The sequence below is a fragment of the Scardinius erythrophthalmus genome, assembly GCF_964197995.2.
Source record: "Scardinius erythrophthalmus genome assembly, chromosome: 2".
Lineage (NCBI taxonomy): Eukaryota > Metazoa > Chordata > Actinopteri > Cypriniformes > Leuciscidae > Scardinius > Scardinius erythrophthalmus.
In genome coordinates, this window is record NC_138222.1 from 51,035,291 (window position 1) to 51,059,884 (window position 24,594).

Here is a 24,594-nt window from a genome sequence, read left to right on the forward strand (position 1 = left end):
GCCTAGGCCTAAGCCTCAGCATGTAGCTAAATAAATTAAATGACAAAAAAATTGAAGAAATATTACAGATCTTGACTGACACTTTCGAGCTTTACAAAATATGTAAAAACGCATAAAAAATATAATAAAAGTAGTCTATGACTTCCAATAGCCATGTTCATAATAACATGAACAACATGAGGGTGAAACAAAATTAATTTTTCATAATTTTTCTACACTTTGTGGAAAATAACATTTGAAAAACCATGTATGAATGCTTAGAAAATCCATCAAACATTGTACACCATTCATGCAACTTTTCAAATACTACTACCAACATATTAAGGTTTAGTAGCACTAATCACAATATGCAAATAGCGATTCAGTTACAAAGTTCATAGGGTTCTCAAAGTGTCTTATGCTCATGACTAATGCTGTGTGCACACCAAAAGATTTTCTACATCTTATAAGATTTTCAAAATGTGATATACCACAAACATGAGGAAAAAAAATCCTAGATTTAACAGTTTTGCTCCTATAGTGTGTGGTGTGCCATGATGTGACAAAGACAGCACACCACACACAAACAGATTTTCAACCAGAGTCTTGACTGTGAACACAGGAAATCTCGCAAAATCTTGCGAGACTTCAGAATAAGCATGGCAGAAAATGCAGGAAGAAATTGCGATGATAGTGTTTGGAATGATTTTCACAGAAAATTCAGTGGAAAAAAAGAAAAGGTTTTTTTTTTTTTATCCCTCCATCTCTGCTGTCCACATCAATTTCATGTGCCATGTCCACGCCATGACTGCGTTTGTTATGCTTCCGTCTTCCATCATCTCATATTGTTTCGTTACGCGTGATAATCTCCAGAGCGTCCTCGGGGTTCCCCCCATGCATCAGGATTTCTGATCCTGATTTCTGATTCGTGATCGGGGCAGCTCCGACGTTCTTCCGAGCAGGTTCGGACACTCTTAAAGGGATAGTTCACTTTAAAATGAAAATTCTGTCATCATATACTCACCCTCATGTTGTTTCAATCCTTTATGAATTTCTTTCTTCTGCTGAACAGAAAGGAAGATATTTAGAAGAATGTCAGTAACCAGACAGTTTCTGGTCCCATTGACTTCCATAGTAGGAAAAAATATATACTATGGAAGTCAATGGGACCAGAAACTGTCTGGTTACTGATATTCTTCTAAATATCTAAAGAAATTCATACAGGTTTGAAACAACATGAGGGTGAGTATAAGACAAGATAATCGGGACATAGCTAGGATTGTCGGAAGGGGGGAAACCGGCCCAAAATCAGCCCGATTGATTATCTTTTGGTGTGTACACAGAATAAGGCACAGAAGACAGAGCAGAAAACAACTCTTCAATCCAAAACAGACTGTGCGGGCCATATAAGTGGTTTACATTCCATTCAGTAACTCTGGTAACGTCTGGTCTCAACCATTTTCAGTAAAACTATTTCTGTGCCAACAGACCGTGAGCTAATGTGAGTAATAAACATAGATCAGCCTCGTAAGAATGATGTTCCTCTACAGGAGTGGGTGCTCGGATCGATAGGACATAATCAATAATGAATGTGGCAGTAACAGAGCTGAAGACTTGTGTAAACATCTACCAGTTGGTCTCATTTCTGTGGAGAGGAACTGAGGACTGTGTGTTTCCTGCATAGCGTGCGTCCTGGATTTCACAGTTGGTTTATTATGATCCTAATTTGTGCTGAAGAAAACATTATGCTTCAACACTGCTTTCTGTAATTTGCAGTTTGGTTTTCTGCTGCCACACAAAAAAAAGACTCTATCAAATTAAAGACTCTGTAATAAACGGCAAAGGACATCTTGGCTGATATTGAAAAACTGTATTTGTGTTTGCATTTATACTAGGGATGGAGAAGAAAAATAACTGCTGCATGACCTCCAGAAATTGTATACGAGGCTGCAATCTCCTCGGACAGTTTTCAATGCAAAATGAAGAAACAAAATTCTTTGAAATTGCTCTGGATAAAAGCATCTGTTAAATGCATGTAAAAGCATAAAGAGGCAGCCATTAGATTTTCATTTCCATTCATGTGTGAAACTACAAAACCAACTAGTCAGTGAGTTGCCTGAATGACTCTAGTCGACTGTAAGGACGGCCTACAGGTATAATCGGCTAGTTTCAGGTTCTCCTGACCCTGATATTTATATTTCAAGTTGTGAAATGAACCTTGGACATCAGTGGAATGAACTGTTTTCATACAATTACTTAGAAAGTATCATGACATGCATTAAGGAGCCAACCAAGAAATATGAAAGCAAAACATGGTTCTCTGAGTAAATGTAAAAGTGGTTTCATGCTTTTTTTATCCAAACTATAAAGATGATACTCAACTATGTTATGAAAGATATAACAGAAGGATTTGATATACCATTTAACTTTATGCAATATGCGTGTAAACCTAAACATGGCCATAAATGCCATTCCCATGCTATGCAATGCATCTGTCATTTGCATATTAATGTGTTTTTGATGCAGATGTATACTGATGTAGAATTTCTTTCCCTATTCACTTGTTGTGTCTCCAAAATGCCTGATATGCCATGATGTAAGTCCTGGTGTCCTCTACAGAGGTCATGTATGAAATCGATGCCCTGTTTCATAACAGAAAGCCATATTCTGATTTCAAACCCCATAACACTTTCCTGAGATGCTGATTTCTGACAATTAGTCAGATTGAAATGATAATTACAAATATCATCATATTTTCTATATATAAGTTCTGTACATTTGGTCATTCAGTCATTTTTAAAGACATCCAGACTTAAAACTGGCATGTAGACTATGTTGCCATAGCCTGGCTCCGCCCTCCCACGTACTATGTAATTTTTAGCGGTCCAATCAGCGAACAGAGGGAGTGGCTGAGAACGATGACGTTGAGGTCGTGCGCTAGTTTGAGTTGTAGGGTTACGTCACGACCAAACGTTAGCGATTGGTTATGGCAGATTCAGAGGGGCTCTGGGCCAATCCAATAGTTTTAAACTTCAACAGAGTGGAGAGTGGCCAGACTCTGTACAACTGAAATGTACGAGAGTCTGGTAGGACCAGGCTAATGTTGCCAGAGAAATTCGCTAAAATAAAATGTCCTCTACAGAGGCCAGACTTCTATTCCTAGGTCTCGGGGGGGATATGGGAACAATTTGAACTTTGATTCTTTGTGATCTTTCCTTCTTTTTTCCATCTCCTCTAATATCTGCATGTGTACATGTGAAGGGTTTCCTGAATGTGGATGAATAGCCTACATTTTAAGTAAAACCTTTCAAGTAAAACCTTTGCACCTAACTTATAGATTCAACAGCAGTGAGCCTTTTCGCCAGGTTTACATAAAGCTCATGAAATCACACATGCCTATCCCTGATTCATGTTGACAACTGGTTACTAAGTTACTCTGATCCTGGTGTATTGCTTAACTGGGAAAAATCCCTCCTAAAACTCATTCACTCTTTAAGGTTGAGTTCAGCTTTCCTGTGAAACAATCTCTTGAAAAGAGTCATTGACACAAGATGCATTTAATTCAGTGATTTGATGAATATGGAGAGGATAGAGCCTTTGGGAAAAGAAAACAAAATTATAAACAAGCTCTAGCCTGCCCAGTTATTATCAGCTATAAATCTGTTTAAACAGTGTCAACTAATGACAACTAGTGAACTTTGTATTAGAAGAAATAGACTGAACTGCCAACCAAGGCAGTTTCGATGCTGTCTATCAGCTATGCATGCAGGGAACAGAACTTGGATAACCAAAATATTATTAAAATGTGATTTTCTTCAACACCACTTATTCATAATTAAAGTGCTAGCCTACATCTCCAAACTAACAGATTGGTACTGAGCAACATCTCAGCTGAATATCTAAATTTCCCTTCATGCGTTTGGATTCTCTTGCATTTCTACCATCACAAAACCTGTAGGTGGTTAAAATGTGTTGCTTTCATCCATATTCAAAAATCTGTTCCAGTGCGCTGGTCATCAAAGACTAAAACACAGGGCTTTATTACAATGGCCTTGTACACAAGCAGCAATCATCCCATTAAAATTACATTAAAAACTGAGCTACACTCCATATACAAACAGCTTTCTACAGCACACAATGGAAAATATCCATTTAAAGATGCCAAAAGACAAGTGTCATAATATTTTTAAAAACCTGCTGCAAACCTGCTGGTGGGCACAGCGTGGGGCTCCAAAACAATACAATGAGAAACAACAGCCACATTTGGAGATTAGCGTTGGTGAGCCTATGCATGTCACACAAAAAAAAATTCTGTTTTGTTTAGTTTATGACTGGAATGATTATTATCTAGCTTGTGCGATATGGCTTATCATAACAAAGCACAATGGCCAACAAGGAGCATCAAAATATATCAACATTGACTAGACAGCTCAAAAAGATTAAACAATATCCTGATATGAAACAGGCCTAGGCTACTGAGAATATCAAAACGTACAAACAATAAATCTCTGATTCATAGTAGCACAAAAAATATAAATCTACTACTATAAAGAACCAACAAAGTAGTTTCCCACTGTCATATTCATGTAATTTTCACTGTGCTGTATAATTAGTGTTACCTTGTCTTTATTTGATATGATTTTATTAATATGATTCCCAGTGGGCACAAACTTAACAGATTATCGAGTGCCCTGGTTACAGTTTTTACTTCCTTTTTTATTCATTATTTTTTGTAACAATTTATTTATTTGTGAAAAATGCTGTAATAGGATTACAGAATCAAGAAGTTATATCGGCCACTAGTTCTAAGTATTAAACTGATGGAAACCAACTCATTGCGGTACACGCGTGTGCACAGAAAGCCGCCTCTCAGACAGTGCATGATCCCGAATTCAGTTCTCTTTCGCAGCTTATTACAGTCGAACAGTCAAATACACACACAGTTATGTCAAAATTCCTGTCTTGGTGAGTATTCATGTTGGTTTTGTCTTAAGTGAACGTAAACAGTTGGGAAAGAAATCAGATGAATGTCAATAGGATCTGTGCATTAGGTCTTAAAGTGACAGCAGCCTAATACAGTAAACCTGCTGCTGTCTGTCAAACAACAAGAGAAAGAGAAAATCACTCACTGCTCTTGACTGAATAACTTTTGTAGCTTTATTATGAATCAATGTATATTTAATTCATGTGAAGAATATGCAGTGTTTTAGTTTTACATTTGATTATTCAGTTTTTGTATTATTTCTTTCTTGAATGCTACAGTTAAATAGATCTAATGTAGGCCTACCTGAAAAACGTAAAGCACTGTATTGTTTGTAAGTTGCCTCATTGTTCTTAATTTAAATAACATACATTAAAAACTAATCGTCCACCTCTAGTTTCAGGTATTTTTGATTACATGGATGTGCTTGATATTAAGTTTTCAGGTTGACACCATATCAATTAGCCTACATAGCAACACTTTAAAACCACTCAAAGCACCTTAGAAACTGCATAGCAACACTCTGTCTGGCATGAGTTTGTGACTGACGAAAATTCTTCCGAACAAAAAAAATATCATAATGTAACATAAATCTGACTCCCTGATCTCAATTTTTGGATGACACACTACAGATTTTAGATCAAGTCAGGCTATATTATGCACGCGATGTAAACTGATTGCAGATTGTGAAGTGTTATGAATTAAAGCTTATGGTTTCAGATGACTGCAGTTGTAAATTACAGGAATTACAGTAAAGCATCAGACCACTAATTTGACAGTTGAAGTAACACTGAAGCCTAATGATGCAGAACCACCTACTACCTGAGTTATGGCAAAACATTAATCAAGTAAAGAGGGATTTGACAGTTCTCCCAAACAAACACATGCTACACTGAATGTCTTTATTTAAAAAAAAGAGGATACTAAACTCAGAATGGCTAAACATAGAAGGCTACTCTCAAAGTCTCACACAGAAGTGAAACTGTACAGTCTGAATGTGCCTACTGTTGGGGGTTTATCCAGCTGTTAAAATGGGATGTCTTTTTGAGAGGCAAAACAGCTGGGCTTTACACATTAACTCTATAACATTAAGTGATGCCATATTGTGTGTTTGTTTTTCCTTTATGTCATAAAGAACCACTTACACAGTAAACAGCATTTGCGTAATGTAGCCTAATTATTAAAATTGTGATGAAACAGAAGTAGTTACAGATCTTTTCCACCATATCGTGCCGTAAGCCCGAAAGTAGCGGATTATCGAAAAAAGAAAAATTGTAGGGGGCGGAGACTTGTTGTTGATTGGATTGTGAGATGTGGGCGTTGCACTCAAAAGTGGAGGCAGATGAACACGGGCCTGCAGGGGTGGGGCTTAAATTTTAATTTCATGCCAATGTTAACTATTGTTTCTAATAAAAATGATTAATCAATATATTAATATTGGCATCCTTCTACACTTTGGGCCACAGTTTTCAAGCACAATAAAATTGAACTCACTAAGTGTTTTGTGTACGCTTAGCTGGTATGCATATCATTCTGACTCTTAGAAATATGAAGTTTGTGTAGTGGCACTTCACTAAATCTGTTTGTTTATCTAATGTTTTATTCATTTTCACCTGTATTTTTTTTACAGATTGTTGATCCAACTGTGACTAGTGACAACTAGTACTAGTAGTTAAACTACTAACGTTCAAAAAATTCAAAATTGAAATAACAATAATAAAATGAAAAATGTTACTAGTGACAAACTGAGAAACATACTCGTGACAAGTCCACAAGTATTAATGGAACTGATACTGGTATAACTACTTGAAAAGGTAACAAAAACAACAACTGGAATACATCTCACCACAGAATGGAACAGGTGATACCAACAAACACTATATAATTAGCCTATTGTATACATTTCCTAGTAACAATAGCTAGTGGGTATTAACAATAGGATAGTAGCTTGGAGGACAGTATTAGTACTAGTATGTACTGAATAAGTCTTGGTGACTATTAAATAGATACTAGTAATTATTGGAATAAGTAGGCTAATAGGATTTTTTTATTTGTAGTGTTTAACAAAAGCAAACTAGCAAGTTTTAAGGAATACATGTCCAAACGGTTTGCCATTGACCGCCTGGTCACACGTGACATCATGATAAAAAATGACATCATCATCACGCAACATGAGTCGTGATAACATCACCACACTTCAGTTCTTGGGCATCCCCTATAGATTATGATGATTATGATAGTCATAACAATACATTCAACACTAATTAATGAACACAATTACCAGTTTCATTTAAGCAGGCCTCACAACAGCAAGCTGCGAGAGAATATGCACACTAAAAGCCGTAGAGTTACATCACAATGAGCGGAGATATATCAACAAAAGCGTTGATACAAATGTGACAAAGTTGGCAGAAATATTCAGATATGAAGTCAAGAGACGTTTCTGCCGCTCTGAGGGGCCTCTTAAAGCACAAACCCCAACCAGACCACTTCAGATGACAATACATGAGTGCTTTCTCCACGGTCATCTGTCAAAACCCTCATAACTTGGGTATTAGACTATAACATAAACAGTGTAATAACTCGGGCGTCTCCTTACCTGACTCGCTTTGTGCAGCTGCTTCTTAAACCCCGCCACCGACATCCTCAAATAAAATGAAACACGAAGATAGATGACAATAAAATCTTCACGGGGCGAAAGATGGTGATCCAATCCTTCACAAAATCACAAATATGAATATATTTCAAACGCTTTCGGTTTATTTCACCGCCGCTGGAAGATGGACCTGCATTTCGCGGTGGGTTTTTTTTTCCTCACTAACAAGTGCTAGTCGGTTATGTTTGTTTCGAGGATTGTGATTGGCGGAGAGGCGTATACGTCACGGCAGCATCTCGGAGAACCCCTTTTAAGAAACAAAAACACGATATCAGGGTTTGACAGAAATAAGATAAACCTTAAGCCGCTCGAACATCCATTCAGGAAATATGCGACGACTCTACAAACCATTCTTTGTAGGCACTGATACAAAATCCATACTATTATGTCAATATCTGCAATTGGGTAAGGAGCACAGAGAGTGTGTGTGAAACTGAGTAGTGACAATTTAGATGTCTCCCTCCGCAATCAAACACATCTTATTCAACTCATCAGCCTAAGATAAGAGAGACATAAAAAAGTGCAGTGGGGTTATTACTCCAGGGCCACCGTTGGGAGCCACTGATTTATTGAATTAGAGTACCGGTACCCGCAGAGCATTAACAGCGATCCGCTGCCCCCTGGTGGCACTTCATGAACCCTACCGAGAGAACACACTGTGCTGTGCTGTGCTGTGCTGTGTGAAGTCTATAACTAAAGTGGGATGAGTGAAAATCAGTCGTGACTTGTGATATAGCCTAATGAAAAGATATTGGTAACACTTTACAACAAGGTTAGCCTAATTAGTTAACTGCCTTAGTTAACATGAACTAAGAATGAACAATACTTCTACATCATTTATTAATCTAAATATTAACTGAAACATTTACTAATACGTTATTAAAATCAGAAGTTGTATTTGTTAACATTATTTAATGCACTGTGAACTAACATGAACAATGAACAGCTGTATTTTTATAAACTAACATTAACAAAGATGAATAAATCCTGTAACAAATGTATTGCTCATTGCTAGTTGTTAGTTAATACATTTACTAATGTTAACTAATGAACCTTATTGTAAAGTGTTACCAAGATGTTCAATTCTGAATTAGACTTTTGAACACAGACCTTTGAATCTTCGTTTCTGTTGAATTTCTGAATTAGTTCAGGCAAGTTTTAAAATACATCCTCTCTATTTTGATTGCTGAAATTGACCTTGGTATTGTTATTTTAATGTTGCAAAGTGTTTCACTGTTTTAACATTGGAAACGTCTGTTGCATTGTTGTATCATTTGAATGTTGAGGTAAATTTAGATGCTTGATGTGAATGTGCTGAGTGGTGCATGGATGACGACTGTTTTCATCATTGATAATACTAATGTTTCTTGAGCAGCAAATCAGCATATTAGAGTGGAGTAGCCTAATGATGCTGAAAATTAAGCTTTGACGTCACAGAAATAATATAAATTTTAAAATATATTCAAATAGAAAACAGTTATGCATAGCCTATTAACTTTTGGCGCTAGATGTTAATAAACAAAACTGCATGCGCCTTGCGGAAGAACATTGTAACCGGAGCTACTTCTCTGGCCTACTGTATTAGACACGGTTTGGGATACATTTTGAACAAAAATAGTTGCATAGTGTACCCACTGATCTATATAATGACATTCTATATAGATCAGTGAGTTTACCTTAAAATGTGTAATGATATTTCACAATATTAGTGTTTTTACTGTATTTTTTTTATCAAATAAATGCAGCCTTGGTCTGACTTCCAGCCACAGCCCTATATGAAATCAACTGAAGATAAAAGAAGACATTAAAGCTGTTTGTGGAGTTGTTTAATCCTCCTCTGCTGAGATCTTGAGAGATTTAAAGTCTTCTTTTATCTTCAGTTGATTTCCTCTAAGGCTGTGGCAGGAAGTCAGTTGTTTACTGTAAAATATCACAGTCAAATTTACTAAACAAAAAAAGTAATTTGATTTGATGTGTTTTTGCACATAATGATATAGTGGAGATCTGTTAGTGTTTAATGTTCTGTTGGGATTTAAAGGGTTTCTGTTGAGTTTTGTGGGCCACCAATGACACCATTGAGCTGAAGAGTAGAGCCTGTGCTTCAGTCCAGGATGAGCAGAGAAACACTGATGATGTGCTGTGTGTTGCTTTATTTAATGGCAGTGACTGTGTAGTTGCTGATGCATGATCTTTTTGTTAAGTTCTTCAACTCATTCATGTGTGCTGTTTTTAACTAGCAGGATTTAGTTAAACTGGTGTTTTTAGTTAAGACTAGTTTATAGTCTTTTTAGTGGAATCAAATGAAATAAGCTCACAGTATAAATATTTAATGGCAATTGACCAATCAATTTCCTCAAATGAAATGAGTTATCTCAGGTTTTAATTCAGTTCATTATTAATAACATTAACATACTGTAAAGATTACAGTAAAGAACTGTAAATTCACAGCTGCTCGTTTTGCTGCTTTTACAGGTGTGCTGTGAAATTTTATAATTATGGTAAATTTTACAATTATTAAAAAACATATAATTATGCTTTACAGTACTCTTGTAAATTTACAGGCGTACTGGCAACCAAAATTGCCAGTAAGTTGCTGTAAATTTTACAGCAATTTTTTTACAGCGTAAGAGCGTATACAGTCAAATAAAAAAAAATTCAGACACCAGATATAATTTTTTATATATTTTTTTACTAGTGGGTGCAGGACACTATAGTTAATTTATGTAAGTAAGGATAGTAAAATAAAGTAAACTGTTACATATTATACCCAAAAATTCTTCATACAGTGGACTACCAGTAAAATTTATGAAAATTTGGGACCAAAAATTATTCAGGCACTTTGACCCGACCATGTTTTGCTTAAGTGTTTTTTCTTTAATTTTTTTTTCTTTGTACTTTACTACTTTCATTAAAAAGTTTTTTCTTTGTACTTTAATTAAACAGCTGACAGCTATTCAACCTAATTCATTTGTGAGACAATCTGACAGAAGGATGGCCAAAACCAGTGAAATATCAACTGATTTGATCACTTCTTGTCATATTTTATTACCATTTTCTAAACTATATGTATATGAAGAGTTCAGATGCAAAAACCTCTAAATGCCATCTGAAATTTTCTTCTAGAATGATAATTTTTATCAAGCTCGTATATTTAAGTTTAATAATTTCACTTAAATGGCAATTAATAGGTAATTTTAATTGCCATTTAAGTGAAATTATTGAACTTAAATATACGAGCTTCATAAAAATGATCATTCTAGGAGGAAATTTCAGATGGCATTTAGAGGTTTTTGCATCTGAACTCTTCATATACATATAGTTTAGAAAATGGTAATAAAATATAACAAGAAGTGATCAAATCATACATATACATAATGTGTGCATATGTATATGTATATATATTATAAAGTATATTTTTATAAAGTAGGCCTATCTATTAAATAAAGTAGGCCTATCTATCTATCCATCCATCCATCTATCTGTCTGTCTGTTCAAAGTGAAAGTTATTTTTGAGAATGTGACTTTTTCTAGCCTTATACTTCTAGCCTGCAGCTTCATAAGTTCACCACTAGATGTCGTACATATAGTACTACAGTAACAATTTTCTCTTATTCCCATATTCATCAGCTGTAAAATATTGTGTGTTTCATTTTAATGCTAATTCATTAATATGTAACACAACATGATCCTTCATTTTACCAACAATTTATTTGTACTTTATATTGGCCATTAGTGGTTGCCCTGCTCTTCAGATTTCGGTATTGGTATCTATAGGGCATTGAAAAACATATTAGTCAGTCATTAAAAAAAGTTCACTTTGTTGGATGAAAATGATCTGCATTGTGAAAGGACCCGTATGTTGTTTTGTTTTTTTACCTTTTTGAAGAAAGTATAAAGTTAAGTGGCATTTAGTGAAAACTAAAAAGTAGGTTGCTTTTGCCATGCAATTATACAACCTAGATTAGGATTTAGGCACCAAAGGAGCGGCTAGAATAGAGTTGTGCTGTCCCAGGATTTCCCAGGGCTGCATGTTCAGGAGTACAGGATGACTAAACCTAGGAATAACATTGCTGTTTTCTCCAAGATCCACAAAATATTGCCCCTCATAGAAAGTTTAGTGGCCCAGAGATGAAAGTCCAGCCACTATTGTCTCACGCTGCTGCTTTTGTGTAGCTTTTTTGTTTGTCAATCAGGAACAGAAAAATCCCCAGTGAAAACGTAGAAACCTTTAAAACCAGTCCATGAATAACTGCGAATGACTTAATTGAGTTTATCTACACTACTACTTGTAGTTGATTTGAAATCAATTTTAAATAAATAGTATTTGCAAATGCAATCAATGTCTTAGGCCTAATAGTTCATAGTTTTGCTGTTTGTGGGTTAGTCGATTCCGTAACATGCTGTGTTAATCGCACAATGAAACAAATCTAAAATGAATAGTTTTTATTAACAAATCAAAATAAACAGTATATAATGCAGAGTATATAAACAGAGTATAATGACTCTCTATTTGCTCTGCTTATTTCTAAATCTTTGCAAAAATGTATCTCATGCACAATGAGATATTTGTATATTTATTAAATAATTATAGCTTTAAAAGGATTCATTATTCCTTAGTGAAACCATTGGTTTCATTAAATGTAATCCTTTTGTAAATACTTCTAATTTCCCAGCCCTTTATGGAAGGCGGTGCCATGAATAGTGAGAAAAATATATTATCTCAATTATATATAATGAGATGATGTTACCGTTGCATCAATTATGTTTGTTCAGCGATCACACCTTAAAATTATCCACTTTTACTTCAAACAAACAATTTGGTGTGAATTAGAAAACCTGTCCTGTTATGTTTTACTAATGACCGACCTAAAATGCTTTGTCGACTCTTTAGCATTTTATCCTACTTTATCACGACAAGACAATACAAACTGTGACTTCACTTCACACTCTGTACTTTTTTCTTTTGTCATAATGCAGAGCTTCCGAAATCAATTCTTGGATTGTGAAAGATTGGTAAAAGGAACTTTGCTCAAGCTAAATTTCTTTACTACACAAGGGAATATATGAAGATGCTACAAATATGCAGGAGGGTAAAAAGTACAGTTTTTTGTTTCTTTGATTTCTTTTTTAATAATAATAATAATAATAATAATAATTTAGGCTAATAGTTCCCTTAACTGTAGTTCAATTGCCACTTGCATCTCTGACTCAGACATTACTGTTACACAACAGAATGTTCCACAACATTAACAAGTTCTGGAAAACCTTGGTATCCACCATATGTCATATTCTACATAGTATTGCGAAACTGGATTGACCAATGTAAGGAATGAATAAGTGATAGTTTGGATAGTCAGCACTTTATAATATCACGTTTCCAGTGGCCATGCAGAGATCATGTGATATGATCATATGATCCACTATACTGTTATCATCTTACACACTGTAAAAAAGAAAAAGTTAGTTCAACTCAAATTTTCAAGGCAACCGACTGCACGGAATTTTTGAGTTGAAGATATCAACTTAATTTTTTACGTTTTGAAGAACTACAATTATTAAGTTGCGTCAGCTAAGTTTTTCAAGTTCTGACAACTAAGTTTTTTTAATTCAAGTTACTGGAACTTTCAAGTCTGTAAAAGCTTACTATTTTGAGTTCAGATTACCATCCCCTGTAATAACTTACTATTTTGAGTTAAAATTACCCCCTCCCTCCCTCCCTTTAAATCATCCACTGACAGTAAACCAGTTCATTTATGCATGTTTATTTGAACGACTTTGGCACAAACAGCTTTACAATTCCACAATGTAAACAAGTAATCTTATGCACAAAGCAAATACATCAGGTTTCGGTACCATAATATGGGCAATGTAAACAAGTAATCTTATACCCAAAGCAAATACATCAGGTTTCAGAACCGTAATATGGGCAGTTTTTTTTTTTTTACTTTCCGACTCTTGTTGAGACCTTACAAATAATGCAATATTGCCAAAGATGACCGATAAACAGTTGTATAGTGCCTGCCTAAGTATTAATTCAGAAATGTGTAAATCCCCACCTGAAAAAGCCAAATTATCTGAACTTTGAAATTAGCCAAAAATGCAAACATGCAGGCTATAACAGTAATGGTGAAACACAGGTTGCTTCTACTGAACAATCAATACCGTAGTCTCTTGACAGTAATATGACAGCTACACATACAGTGCTATGCATAAGTTTAGACACCCATGCTAAAGTTGACTAAAAAGAGGAATAAAAAATCATCTTTTGGAAATTGAACTTAATGCCTTAAAGGAGAACTCCGGTCAATTTTAACATTGAGCTCATTTTTTTGTACATTTGGAGTGCTGTCAATACAGAGAACAACGACAAAAATCGGTGTTGCCTACACCGAGTTATTCTATTTTTAAAAATTGCACCCTGTTGACTTCAATGGGGCAAGTACTAAACCTGCTTTTAGCCTCTTAACATCCTTGATGTGTCATTACAAGTGCACAGAAAGTGAGTGAGTGATTCCTTCAGAGTGAACACGAGTGAATCTGACTACAGTGGATGTGAAAGATATGTATAAAAATGATGTTATTTAAGCCAGCGCAAATACCTGTGTTTACATCCTGTTTTCGGGTTAAGTCCAAAGTAGTCGATTGCCGAGTTCACGCGCATAGGTTTAGTTACCTATGATCACGCGCGTGAACTCGGCAATCGATTACTTTGGACTTCACCCGAAAACAGGATGTAAACACAGGTATTTGCGAATAACTCGGTGTAGGCAACACCGATTTTTGTCGTTGTTCTCTGTATTGACAGCACTCCAAATGTACAAAAAATGAGCTCAATGTTAAAATTGACCGGAGTTCTCCTTTAATTAAAATTTTTTGGAAAAATCCAACCTTTAAGGACACCAATTTTCTTTGTGAATGAATAATGTATCGTAAATAAATAAATGTTCTTCCTTAAAATACAGGGTGCATAAGTCTGGACACCCCTATGTTAAATTCCCATAGAGGCAGGCAGATTTTTATTTTTAAAGGCCAGTTACTTCATGGATCCAGGATACTATGCATCCTGATAAAGTTCCCTTGGCCTTTGGAAGTAAAATAGCCCCACATCATCACATAGCCTTCACCATACCTAGAGATTGGTATGGTTTTATTTCAGTTAGCCTAATAGCTAGTTTGATTTGCATTGAGAGATGATCTTATGGAAAGTACCCCATGCCAATCTCTAGGTATGGTGAAGGCTATGTGATGATGTGGGGCTATTTTAATTCCAGAGGCCAAGGGAACTTTATCAGGATGCATAGTATCCTGGATCCATGAAGTAACTGGCCTTTAAAAATAAAAATCTGCCTGCCTCTATGGGAATTTAACATAGGGGTGTCCAGACTTATGCACCCTGTATTTTAAGGAAGAACATTTATTTATTTACGATACATTATTCATTCACAAAGAAAATTGGTGTCCTTAAAGGTTGGATTTTCCTAATTTTTTTAATTAAGGCATTAAGTTCAATTTCCGAAAAATGATTTTTTTTTTTTATTCCTCTTTTTAGTCAACTTTAGTATGGGTGTCTAAACTTATGCATAGCACTGTAAAAGATTCGTTTTTAGTTTAAAGGGTTAGTTCACCCAAAAATGAAAGTTCTGTCAGTAATTACTCACCCTCACGTTGTTCCAACCCCGTAAGACCTTCGTTCATCTTCGGAACACAAATTAAGATAATTAAATCTGAGAGCTGGATCACTCCTCCATAGTCTTCTATAGACGTTATAACTTGCTGGCCCAGAAAATGTATTAAAGACATCGTTAATATAGTCCAAGTGACTAAAGTGGCTCAATCTTAAGTATATAAAGCGACGAGAATACTTTTTGTGCGAAAACGACTTTATTCCACTATTCATTTCCTTCTCTCTGGGCCTCGAGTCTTTTCACGTAGTGTGATAGCACAGCACGTCTGTGTTGTACATCACACGCATCTCACACATGACCAGCGTCGGCCAATAGTGAGCCTACGTGTGACGTACAACACAGACACGCTGCGCTATCACACTACGTGAAAAGACTCGAGGCCCAGAGAGAAGGAAATTAATAGTGGAATAAAGTCGTTATTTTTGTTGTTGTTTTTTGCGCACAAAAAGTATTCTCGTCGCTTTATATTATAAACTTAAGATTGAGCCACTGTAGTCACTTGGACTATATTAACGAAGTCTTTAATACATTTTCTGGGCCAGCAAGTTATAACGTCTATAGAAGTTTATGGTGGAGTGATCAGCTCTCAGATTTAATCAAAAATATCTTAAATTGTGTTCCGAAGATGAACGAAGGTCTTACGGGGTTGGAACAACATGAGGGTGAGTAAAAGCTCCGGACACGTTGTGAATTTATCTTGTATTTTGGCTGTCCTACAGTGCGATTGGTCAAATGTGACTTTAAAGCGCCAGGTGTTTTAAAAGAACATACACAGTCACTGTAAACACACGGCCAGTAGGCTCCTCTTCCGTGCCTGAGCCGATGGTGCCTAAGCAGACGCTCTTGACTGGCGCTGGCAAAGCTGCAGAAGCGACACTTCATAGAAAACCTAGCACAAAAATAAGAGGAGAAAATTAACACAGTGACATACTTCGCAACCGTTCACGTTAATGCTGTTGAGCTTCAGGGCTAAAACACACAAAGGTAGGGCTGGGTATCGTTCAAAATCTTTCGATCTGGTGCCAATTTCGATACCTCAGTTTCGATACCGGTTCCTAACGATACTTTTTACGATACCAATTTTATGAAATCCATTTTAACAAGATTACATAACACATTACCTCAGAAAAACTTTGGTTTTATTTTTTCAGTTTGACTCATGCTCCTTAGCCAGTGCACAAAGGAACAAAAAAGCACAAAGGAACAAATAATGTTTTATAAAGAGCTCATGTTCACCAAAGCTGATTTTTTTTTTTATAAAAAATACAGTAAAACTTGTAATATTGTGAAATAGTATTAAAATTTAAAATCTTATTTGAATATATTTCAAAATGTAATTTATTCTTGTGATGTCAAAGCTGAATTTTCAGTGTCACATGACCCTTCAGAAATATGAAAACAGTTTGCTGCTTAATATTTAGGAAACTATTATACATTTTTTAATGATTCTTTGATGAATAAAAAAATCAAAAGAATAGCATTTATTTAAAAACGAAATATTTTGTAACATTACACATGTTTTAATGCCACCTTTGATAACTTTAATGCATCCTTACTGAAAAAAAAAATCTGACCAACCAACACATTTTTGAAAGGCAGTGTACATTCAGTAGGTTATTATTTATTGCAATATAAACACTGTCAGAGTGATCAACAAGGTATCTCTTCATTTACCAGTCGAAGACGGAGCAACTTTCTGCTCTTATGTTTACTCTGTGCACTGTCAAGGTCTTCATCATATTTGTGCGTGCGCGCGCGCCTCTCATATGAGTATGTGCGCGGAGAGTTCCGCGCGTCTCGTGTGTGTACTGTAGAGTTTGCATGTAGGTATCGAAATCTGGAATGAACATGTCATTTTTCGATACTCGATATATCGAGGCAATTCGGTCGGTCCCTCAAAAGTATCGAACTCGGTACCCAGCCCTACACAAAGGTCGCATGCTAGAAGCTATATCTATCTAGTTAACTACCGTATCAAACCGAAGTTTTGCATCACAGTTTTAGCACGTTAGTTCTAACGTTACCTTGGTTGCAGCGCATGGTCGCGAGCATTTGTCAATGAGCAAAGCAGACGTGCATAAAACAATGCCATCATTCATCGAGAATAACAAACATACCGGCAACACAAATCTTTCAATTAATATGTGGACAATAATTATATTGAGCTTAACTGTTCAAAATAAGCTAGCTTCTAACCGATTAGCTAATGGGGGATTTTGTATTGCCATAAACGCCTCGCCTGGTTATGATTTATCGATTTTGTTTCCCGCAATGAAATGTAATACAAATATCAAATGCATATACATATTCATATGATTAGCTTACCCGTTAGAATGAATCTCTCTCTTCAACAAAGACGTCAGGGAAAGTTACCGCTGGCATTGTGACAAGATGGCGGACGCAAACTTTCAAATTTTCGAAGTGAGCTCCTGGGAAAATCCTTGGAAACCCCGTAGCAGCCGGTTGCCATGACGAATTTCAAATGAGCATGCGCAGATAAGTTGACCACACTCTAACTGGGTGTCAACTACAACTTCAAAATAAAATCAACTCAATTTATTAAATAAGATGAACTTTTCATCAGAAACGTCTGAAAGTGAGTTCAAGTGGCTTAAAACACATAGTTCAAGTTCCAACTAGCAATTTTATTGTCAGTGAATGCAAAAATCTTAGTAAGGTGAACAATTTTGAGTTGTCGTTTTTACAGTGCAGCATTGTTTTGGCACAATAAAAGTTATGGCACATATTTAATGGCACATAAAAGTGCCAATGCCCGATAAAGATACTTATAATGTTACAAAAGATTTCTCTTTAATAATAAATGCTCTTCTTCTGAACTTCTGAATGGTTTCCACAAAAATATAAAGCAGCACAACTGCTTTCCACATTGATAATAATAATAATAATAATAAACATTTCTTAAACAAATCAGCTATTGGAATGATTTCTGAAGGATTGTGTGACAATGAAGACTGTAATGATGCTGAAATATGTACAATGTTCTTCACTCAAAAAAAAAAAAAAAAGGTTGTTAAGAATTGATCACTAAAAGGTTCTTGTTCTTCATGGCATCACTGGGGAAAAAAACCTTTTGCGACCTTTATTTCCAAGAGTTCATATTGAAATCAGTGTGATAGTTATTCTTCAGGCATGAAATCAGAGTTTTTTTTTTCTCTATTGCGCAAAAAAGCCCTATAATCCGATGAACATGACTGTTGTTGAGTCAGCGAGATACTCAGATACTCCTGACATCCTGTGTAGCATCAAGCTATTGAATCCAAACCTCTTATTATCTACCACTAACACGTACAATACTGAAGCGTCTAGACGTTTTTCCTTCCCCTGTATGTTTAAAAAGACTGCAATTTTTGGTCATTTTAATACCCAGCACTTCCAAAGCATGTCATTAATGCTTCTCAAATATAGGCACTAGCGAAAAGGAAAACTCTAATTATTGTATAGAAACTTTTGGACTCCTCTTGTTGCTGCATGTTTATAATATTGGATATCAGAATTTAACTTTTTGATTTGAACTTAAAGTTGGGGGGGGGGGGGCACGAGAACTTTACATAAAAAGTATTGTGAAGAAGTTTTTACTGTTTTAATAAAATATGAGAAGTTAAATAAAAAATATATGAATTGTTTTAAATCTGTAAACCAGTTATAGGAATAATAATATCTTAAAAAGCAAATTTGTAGTGCCTTGAATCTCTAAGGAATTTAATTTTCGAGTTTGTTTTTTTATAGAGTTTTTGTAATTATTTATTTTAGATTATGATATTATCTATGTTGTAGATTATATATATATAATCTACAAGTTACAACATAGAGAATATTATAATATATATATATATATATATATATATATATATATATATATGTTTGTTTAATTTTTTTAGTTGTTATATTACGAATGTTTTTCACATTTGTCATGTCTGGCTTTATTTCGGGGTGGATCCTGTGACTCGTACGTGTTGCGTCATGCAATGACTCTGCTGTACGTCATACAAATACTCCTGCGCCATTGCACTTGAGTTCATAATCGTTACAACCACGAGGACAGACTGAAGGTTACCTGCTTCAACAGTGCTTGAACGGCAACCGAAATTCTGTCTTTTCGCTCTACCATCAACCAACTTCTTTGATTCCACTCATTTTGTTTTCGGTCAAAATCGAAAATTTGGTTTTAAGACGCTTGCTTTAAAAAGAAAATCTACGCGAACCGGCGTCGTTGACCATCTTTTCGAATAACACCATTCAAAAGCAGTAAAACCTACTAAAAGGTAAGTCTTCCATCAGAATCAACACATTTATTCATATATTCAATTCAAATTGTTTATTTTTGTTTTGATACACGAATAGCCTAACTCGATATGCATAGAGATTGCTGCATCCATCACTAGCGAGCGTTATGCAAAGGCGCCATCTTTGTTTTTTGTTTTGTTTTGTTTGTTTTTTATCGGTTTACTCATGCATGGAAAATAGAATTTAATGACATAAAACTGGATTGACTTCAACTGCCTAATTGTCGTTCATTTGAATTGATGTAATGTTTGTAAAGGCCACAGTATTCTCAAATGGCCGCCCCGTCTATGACTCCTAATGTATTTTTATAATGTTAACGTTACCATTTTGCGTTTGGTATCGCGTGTGTATAACGTTAGATTGGATTTGGACCATCTTTGTTATATTCGACAAAAATATTCAATAACATCGAGCAATTTCTTTAAAAAATGGTGACGCTACTTTTCCAATAAAAGCGGGTGGGGACTTCAGTGTCCCAATGTGTACAACGTTAAATAATTTTACACGATAATATATTGCACGTCTTCTGGCGAAAGAATTGATTAAATGTCTGCTAACTTTTTTTCTAAATAAAAAATAAAAAGCTGTAATTTCACAGTTCGTTTTTGCGTGCTTAACAGCTGTTTTCGATAGTTGCGTCACAATCTTGTTTTCACGGCTAAAATGTAATTATTGAGGAGTTAGGCACTGCTCTTTTGATACAATGAAAGTGGATGGGGACTGGCGTTATTTCCATCCAAAACGCTCAGAAAATCGTTTGACGCCGTTCCAACAGGTTTGGTTTAATGTTCCCAGGTCACAAAGGGTTTTTCCTAATCCTTTATTTAGTAAACAGACTTCGAGATTGTCTAGTATTTTGTTGAATATGTTGTATGAGGAGTTACCCTAGGCCAAATTTCAGATGCGTTCATTCTCAAGATGTTTTCAATGGTGTCATAATTATAGGTGAGTTAATTATAGATTAGACTATGTACATTGGCCAGATCTCTTGAGTAGGTGAGACTGGACCAACAGGCCAAACCTTGAGTAGAATTATCTGTGCCATGCAGTCATGTGCTTTTCCTCATAACAAACAAATAAGAGGGCTAAAGATTAACACCACCTGTCCTGAGAACGTATTAAATTTCGTACAGCATCTTACAGAGTTGTGTGACTTAAACACCTGCTGCGTGTCTGGAACAGACAATAGACCCTATTATTAGTGGGTTTGCGGTGAGCAACGATGCCTGGTAATGCAGAAGTTGATAGCGAGACTACAATGTGTTCGTTAATAACAGGGATGCCAATTTTATCTTCTACAATCGAAAGATTTAATCTGTGTCCTCTCTTACAGAAACATGAGCTCTCAGGTGCGACAGAACTTTGAGGAGGCCTGCGAGGCGGCCATCAACCGTCAGATCAACATGGAGCTGTATGCGTCCTACGTCTACCTTTCTATGGTGAGAGTCCAAGGCCATTATAACATTCCATTCCCATTTGGAGTAAAGTATAGTGTTCTAGGTGAAAGGGATGGTGGGAAGGAGCATTGAGTTCAGTATTTGAGTGAACTTTGCTTGAAAGTTTGGTCAATGATTCATTTCCTTTATTGCTAATTGTCTTTTCTGATGATTTCATTTCTCTCATGCAGTCATACTACTTCGACCGAGATGATCAGGCTCTGAACAACTTTGCAAAGTTTTTCCGCCATCAGTCCCAAGAAGAGCGCGAACATGCCGAGAAACTGATGAAGTTTCAGAACCAGAGGGGAGGGAGGATCTTTCTGCAGGACGTGAAGGTACGTCTGTGTGTTCACGTGATAGCATTACAGTTTGGCAGGACACAGAGATAGAGGAGTGAGTTGGGGTGGGGTTCTTATCTTTAACCGACACTGACTAAACTTCAACTGACAGTAGGCATGTTTATTAAGATGCGCTTTGCCATCATTTAGAGATTAAAAGGCATAGTGGGCAACCACAAATGCTTTTAGGACCAGGCGCTGTTACGTTATATTATGTGATTGGTACAGATTTTGCAATAACATTTTATGATAATTGCATGAGTTGCAAGAGGGCAGGACTGATTGATCAGTTTCATTGGTAATGCAAATATGGTTAGTTCACGTGAAATGCTTTTAGGAAGTTGGAAACTTGTCATCACAAGTTTAAACCGCATTTTGTCTATTTAATCTATATTTGTAAAGCTGCAACAAACAATTATTTTGATAATCTGTTGATTTATTTCTTTGATTAATCAGATGAATAAAGCTTACTTAAATTTAGATTGACCGTAATAAAAAAAGACTGATTTTAAAATGCATTTTATACAAAATTCACATCCTGCCCAGTGTTTCCTCCAAGCAATGTGCAATTTAAAGGTAGGGATCCACAGTATATTGGCCACCATATCGGCCTATATTTGTTCATTTTCATCATCGGGCCGTTAAGAATATTTGGCCGATATATTGAAGCCAATAAATAATGGATTATTTCCTTCAGCTTAGACACTTCAGATGCACACTGTTCACCATGATGGATTTTAATTGCTTTAAATATGATTTAAATCACATCATAAAGAAAAATACAGTTAAATTCGACACGTGCATCGCAAGTCTGTATTATAGTCTACATAAAATTATAATGAGAACATTATAATTGTGTGCTTGGGACATGGCCTTAAATGGTGAGACTTTTTTGTTTTTGTAATCAGGCTCTCAAATTATATTTATTAATCGGCTAATATATCGGTTATCGGCTTTCAAACATAAAAGATTTATCAGTTATTGGTATCGACCAAAATTTTCAAATCAGTGCATCCCTAATTTGAAAGCAATGAAAACGAATATAGGCAATGTGCAATTAAACATTTTGTGAGCTTGCAGGCACTTCAGTTTTGTTTGTGAAGATTCACATCGCTTACTGACTGTTGCGAAATGAAATTATTCGCGTGAGTTCCTAACATGTATAGATAAGGATACAACTGTAAAATGTTAGGTATGCTGACTATGCTCTGAGAAAAAAGTCTCAATGCATCCGTCAAAGCCAAATTTTCTCAATTAGAAATAGTCACGTAAGAACTTTCCCTCAAATTTGACCTGAAACTTTTTACGTTTTTACTTTTTACTTTTTACGGACGTTTTAGGCATTATATATTTGCATCTAACAAGTTCCAATAAAAATAAAAAATAAAATTTAAATGAGACCATGTATTTCTCTGGGTTATGTATTAATATGCATTGCTTTTTTTAAATGCATGAATTAACATCAAAAAATATATTTTATTGTGATGCTATTGCTGGGTTACTACATTTATATGTACTGTAATATAAGATTTTGCTCATGCCACTTAATCTTTATGTATGACAGAAGCCGGAAAAGGATGAGTGGGGAAGTGGCGTGGAAGCGCTGGAATGTGCCCTGCAGCTGGAGAAGAGCGTCAATCACTCCCTCCTGGAGCTGCATAAACTGGCCTCTCAGCACAACGACCCTCATGTGAGTGTGACACCTCAGAAACCAATGCATATTAACCATTTCAATCACAAACTAAACCTAATCCAAACGCACCCTTTTTGTTTCTTGCAGATGTGCGATTTCATTGAGACACACTACTTGGACGAGCAGGTGAAGTCCATCAAAGAACTGGGCGACTGGGTGACCAACCTGCGCCGCATGGGCGCCCCCCAAAACGGCATGGCAGAGTACATGTTCGACAAGCTCACACTTGGCAAGGAGAGCAGCTAAATGCCCTGTCCAATTCCTTTGCTAATTAGTTTTGCTATATGCCCTACATGCCATCAAACTTTATTTTATGTTGTTTGACTGACTGGTCAACCTGTGTGTCCAGTTATTTAAGCAGAAAAACCTCTAAGCTTGTTTTGCTCCATAATGCTTTGCTGTTTAAAGTTGCACGTCTCATAAGCCATTGCTGTCTATATCTGTCTCCTACCTGCATGTGCTGTGTGATTCGTCAATGAAATTATGCTCCATATCAATAAAACAGAAACCTCTGGGATCTGAACTTGACTTGTGACTCTTTTAAGTGTTTCCAGGCTTTGATTTGAGCCCTTTGTGAGCTTGTTTGAGGGGGTTCTTTATGGAAATAAATGCAATTTATTTAAACTTATATTAGTTTATTGCATATTTGAATCTATATTGAGTATTGAGTCTGAGGGCAGGAGTTGTATAAAGTAGCTTAAAAAAATCAATTTGAGTTAAATTTGTACCAAAAAGTTAATTTCTTCTGGTTTTGGGCTCTGTATACATTACTATTCAAAAGGCTACATTTATTTGATTAATAATATTAGCTACAGTGTTTCCCCTACAATGTATTAAGCAGCGGCGCAGCGCCACCGCTGGATTTTCAGCGCCGCTGCAAAATCTTCACATCATCAGTAATATCACGACATTCACTTACACACGTTGTCATAAGGAGTCGTTCACATGCAAATATTTCAAATGTGGGCGCGCGGAAAGCGCACTCATAATAGAAGCGACGCGGCGACAGACGCCACGGGAGAGCGAGCAAGCGCTTGTGGAAAGGAGAAAGCGGTACGAACTTTTCTCCGTTGAAGTCTATCGGGTCGCTGTGTCCATTTTTTTACTGTCTATGGAAAATATGCCGTCCCGCCCCTCCATGTTCGGCGATCAGGTTTCATTCTCGCGCAGCTTGTTTCGTAACTTCACGTGCGGGTCTTTTCCGCTCGGTGTTTGCGCCGCGCTCTCCGTTCCGTGTGTGTGTGTGTCGGCGCATTGCGCTCTCTGCTCAATGTTCCACTCTGTGTTTGCGCTGCGCGTTCTGCTCCTTAACGGCCCAAACGCCGATCACGCACTGGAAAAGCAAAGTCCGCTCAAATAACGTGAAATTTCTCAGTAGTAGACTTCTGTTTGCAATAGCCCTACTGAGCTGGAATAGCCATGCTGGGCAACAATGGTAAAATTACCTGCTCTGGTCACATGCTCTGGTAATAAGAGCTTTGTATGACTATACTTTATTTTGATAATTAGTCAAAAAAT

General features: G+C 36.1%; 2 protein-coding genes across 3 annotated transcripts in view; one reads left to right on the top strand and one right to left on the bottom strand.

Moving 5' to 3' along the window:
* The window catches only part of sh3gl3a (SH3-domain GRB2-like 3a), a 44,225-nt gene extending 36,436 nt beyond the window's left edge, over nt 1-7,789 (bottom strand). The window contains exon 1 of the mRNA XM_081358719.1: nt 7,560-7,789. Within this exon, the coding sequence (XP_081214845.1) occupies nt 7,560-7,604 (45 nt within the window). The 5' untranslated portion in view covers nt 7,605-7,789. The remainder of the gene's footprint in view (nt 1-7,559) is intronic.
* An 11,449-nt stretch (nt 7,790-19,238) lies between these two features.
* fth1a (ferritin, heavy polypeptide 1a) lies at nt 19,239-23,599 on the top strand. 2 transcript variants are annotated; one of them, XM_081354501.1, is made up of 5 exons: nt 19,239-19,584; nt 20,940-21,045; nt 21,234-21,380; nt 22,948-23,073; nt 23,164-23,599. In XM_081354501.1, exons 2-5 carry the CDS (start codon nt 20,944-20,946, stop codon nt 23,320-23,322), a joined length of 534 nt encoding a protein of 177 aa, XP_081210627.1. In that variant the 5' UTR covers nt 19,239-19,584; nt 20,940-20,943; the 3' UTR covers nt 23,323-23,599. The 2 variants fall into 2 exon arrangements, with proteins under 2 accessions (XP_081210627.1, XP_081210628.1); XM_081354502.1 differs by having other exon boundaries at nt 19,327-20,644; nt 20,719-21,045.
* Nucleotides 23,600-24,594: the final 995 nt, after the last annotated feature.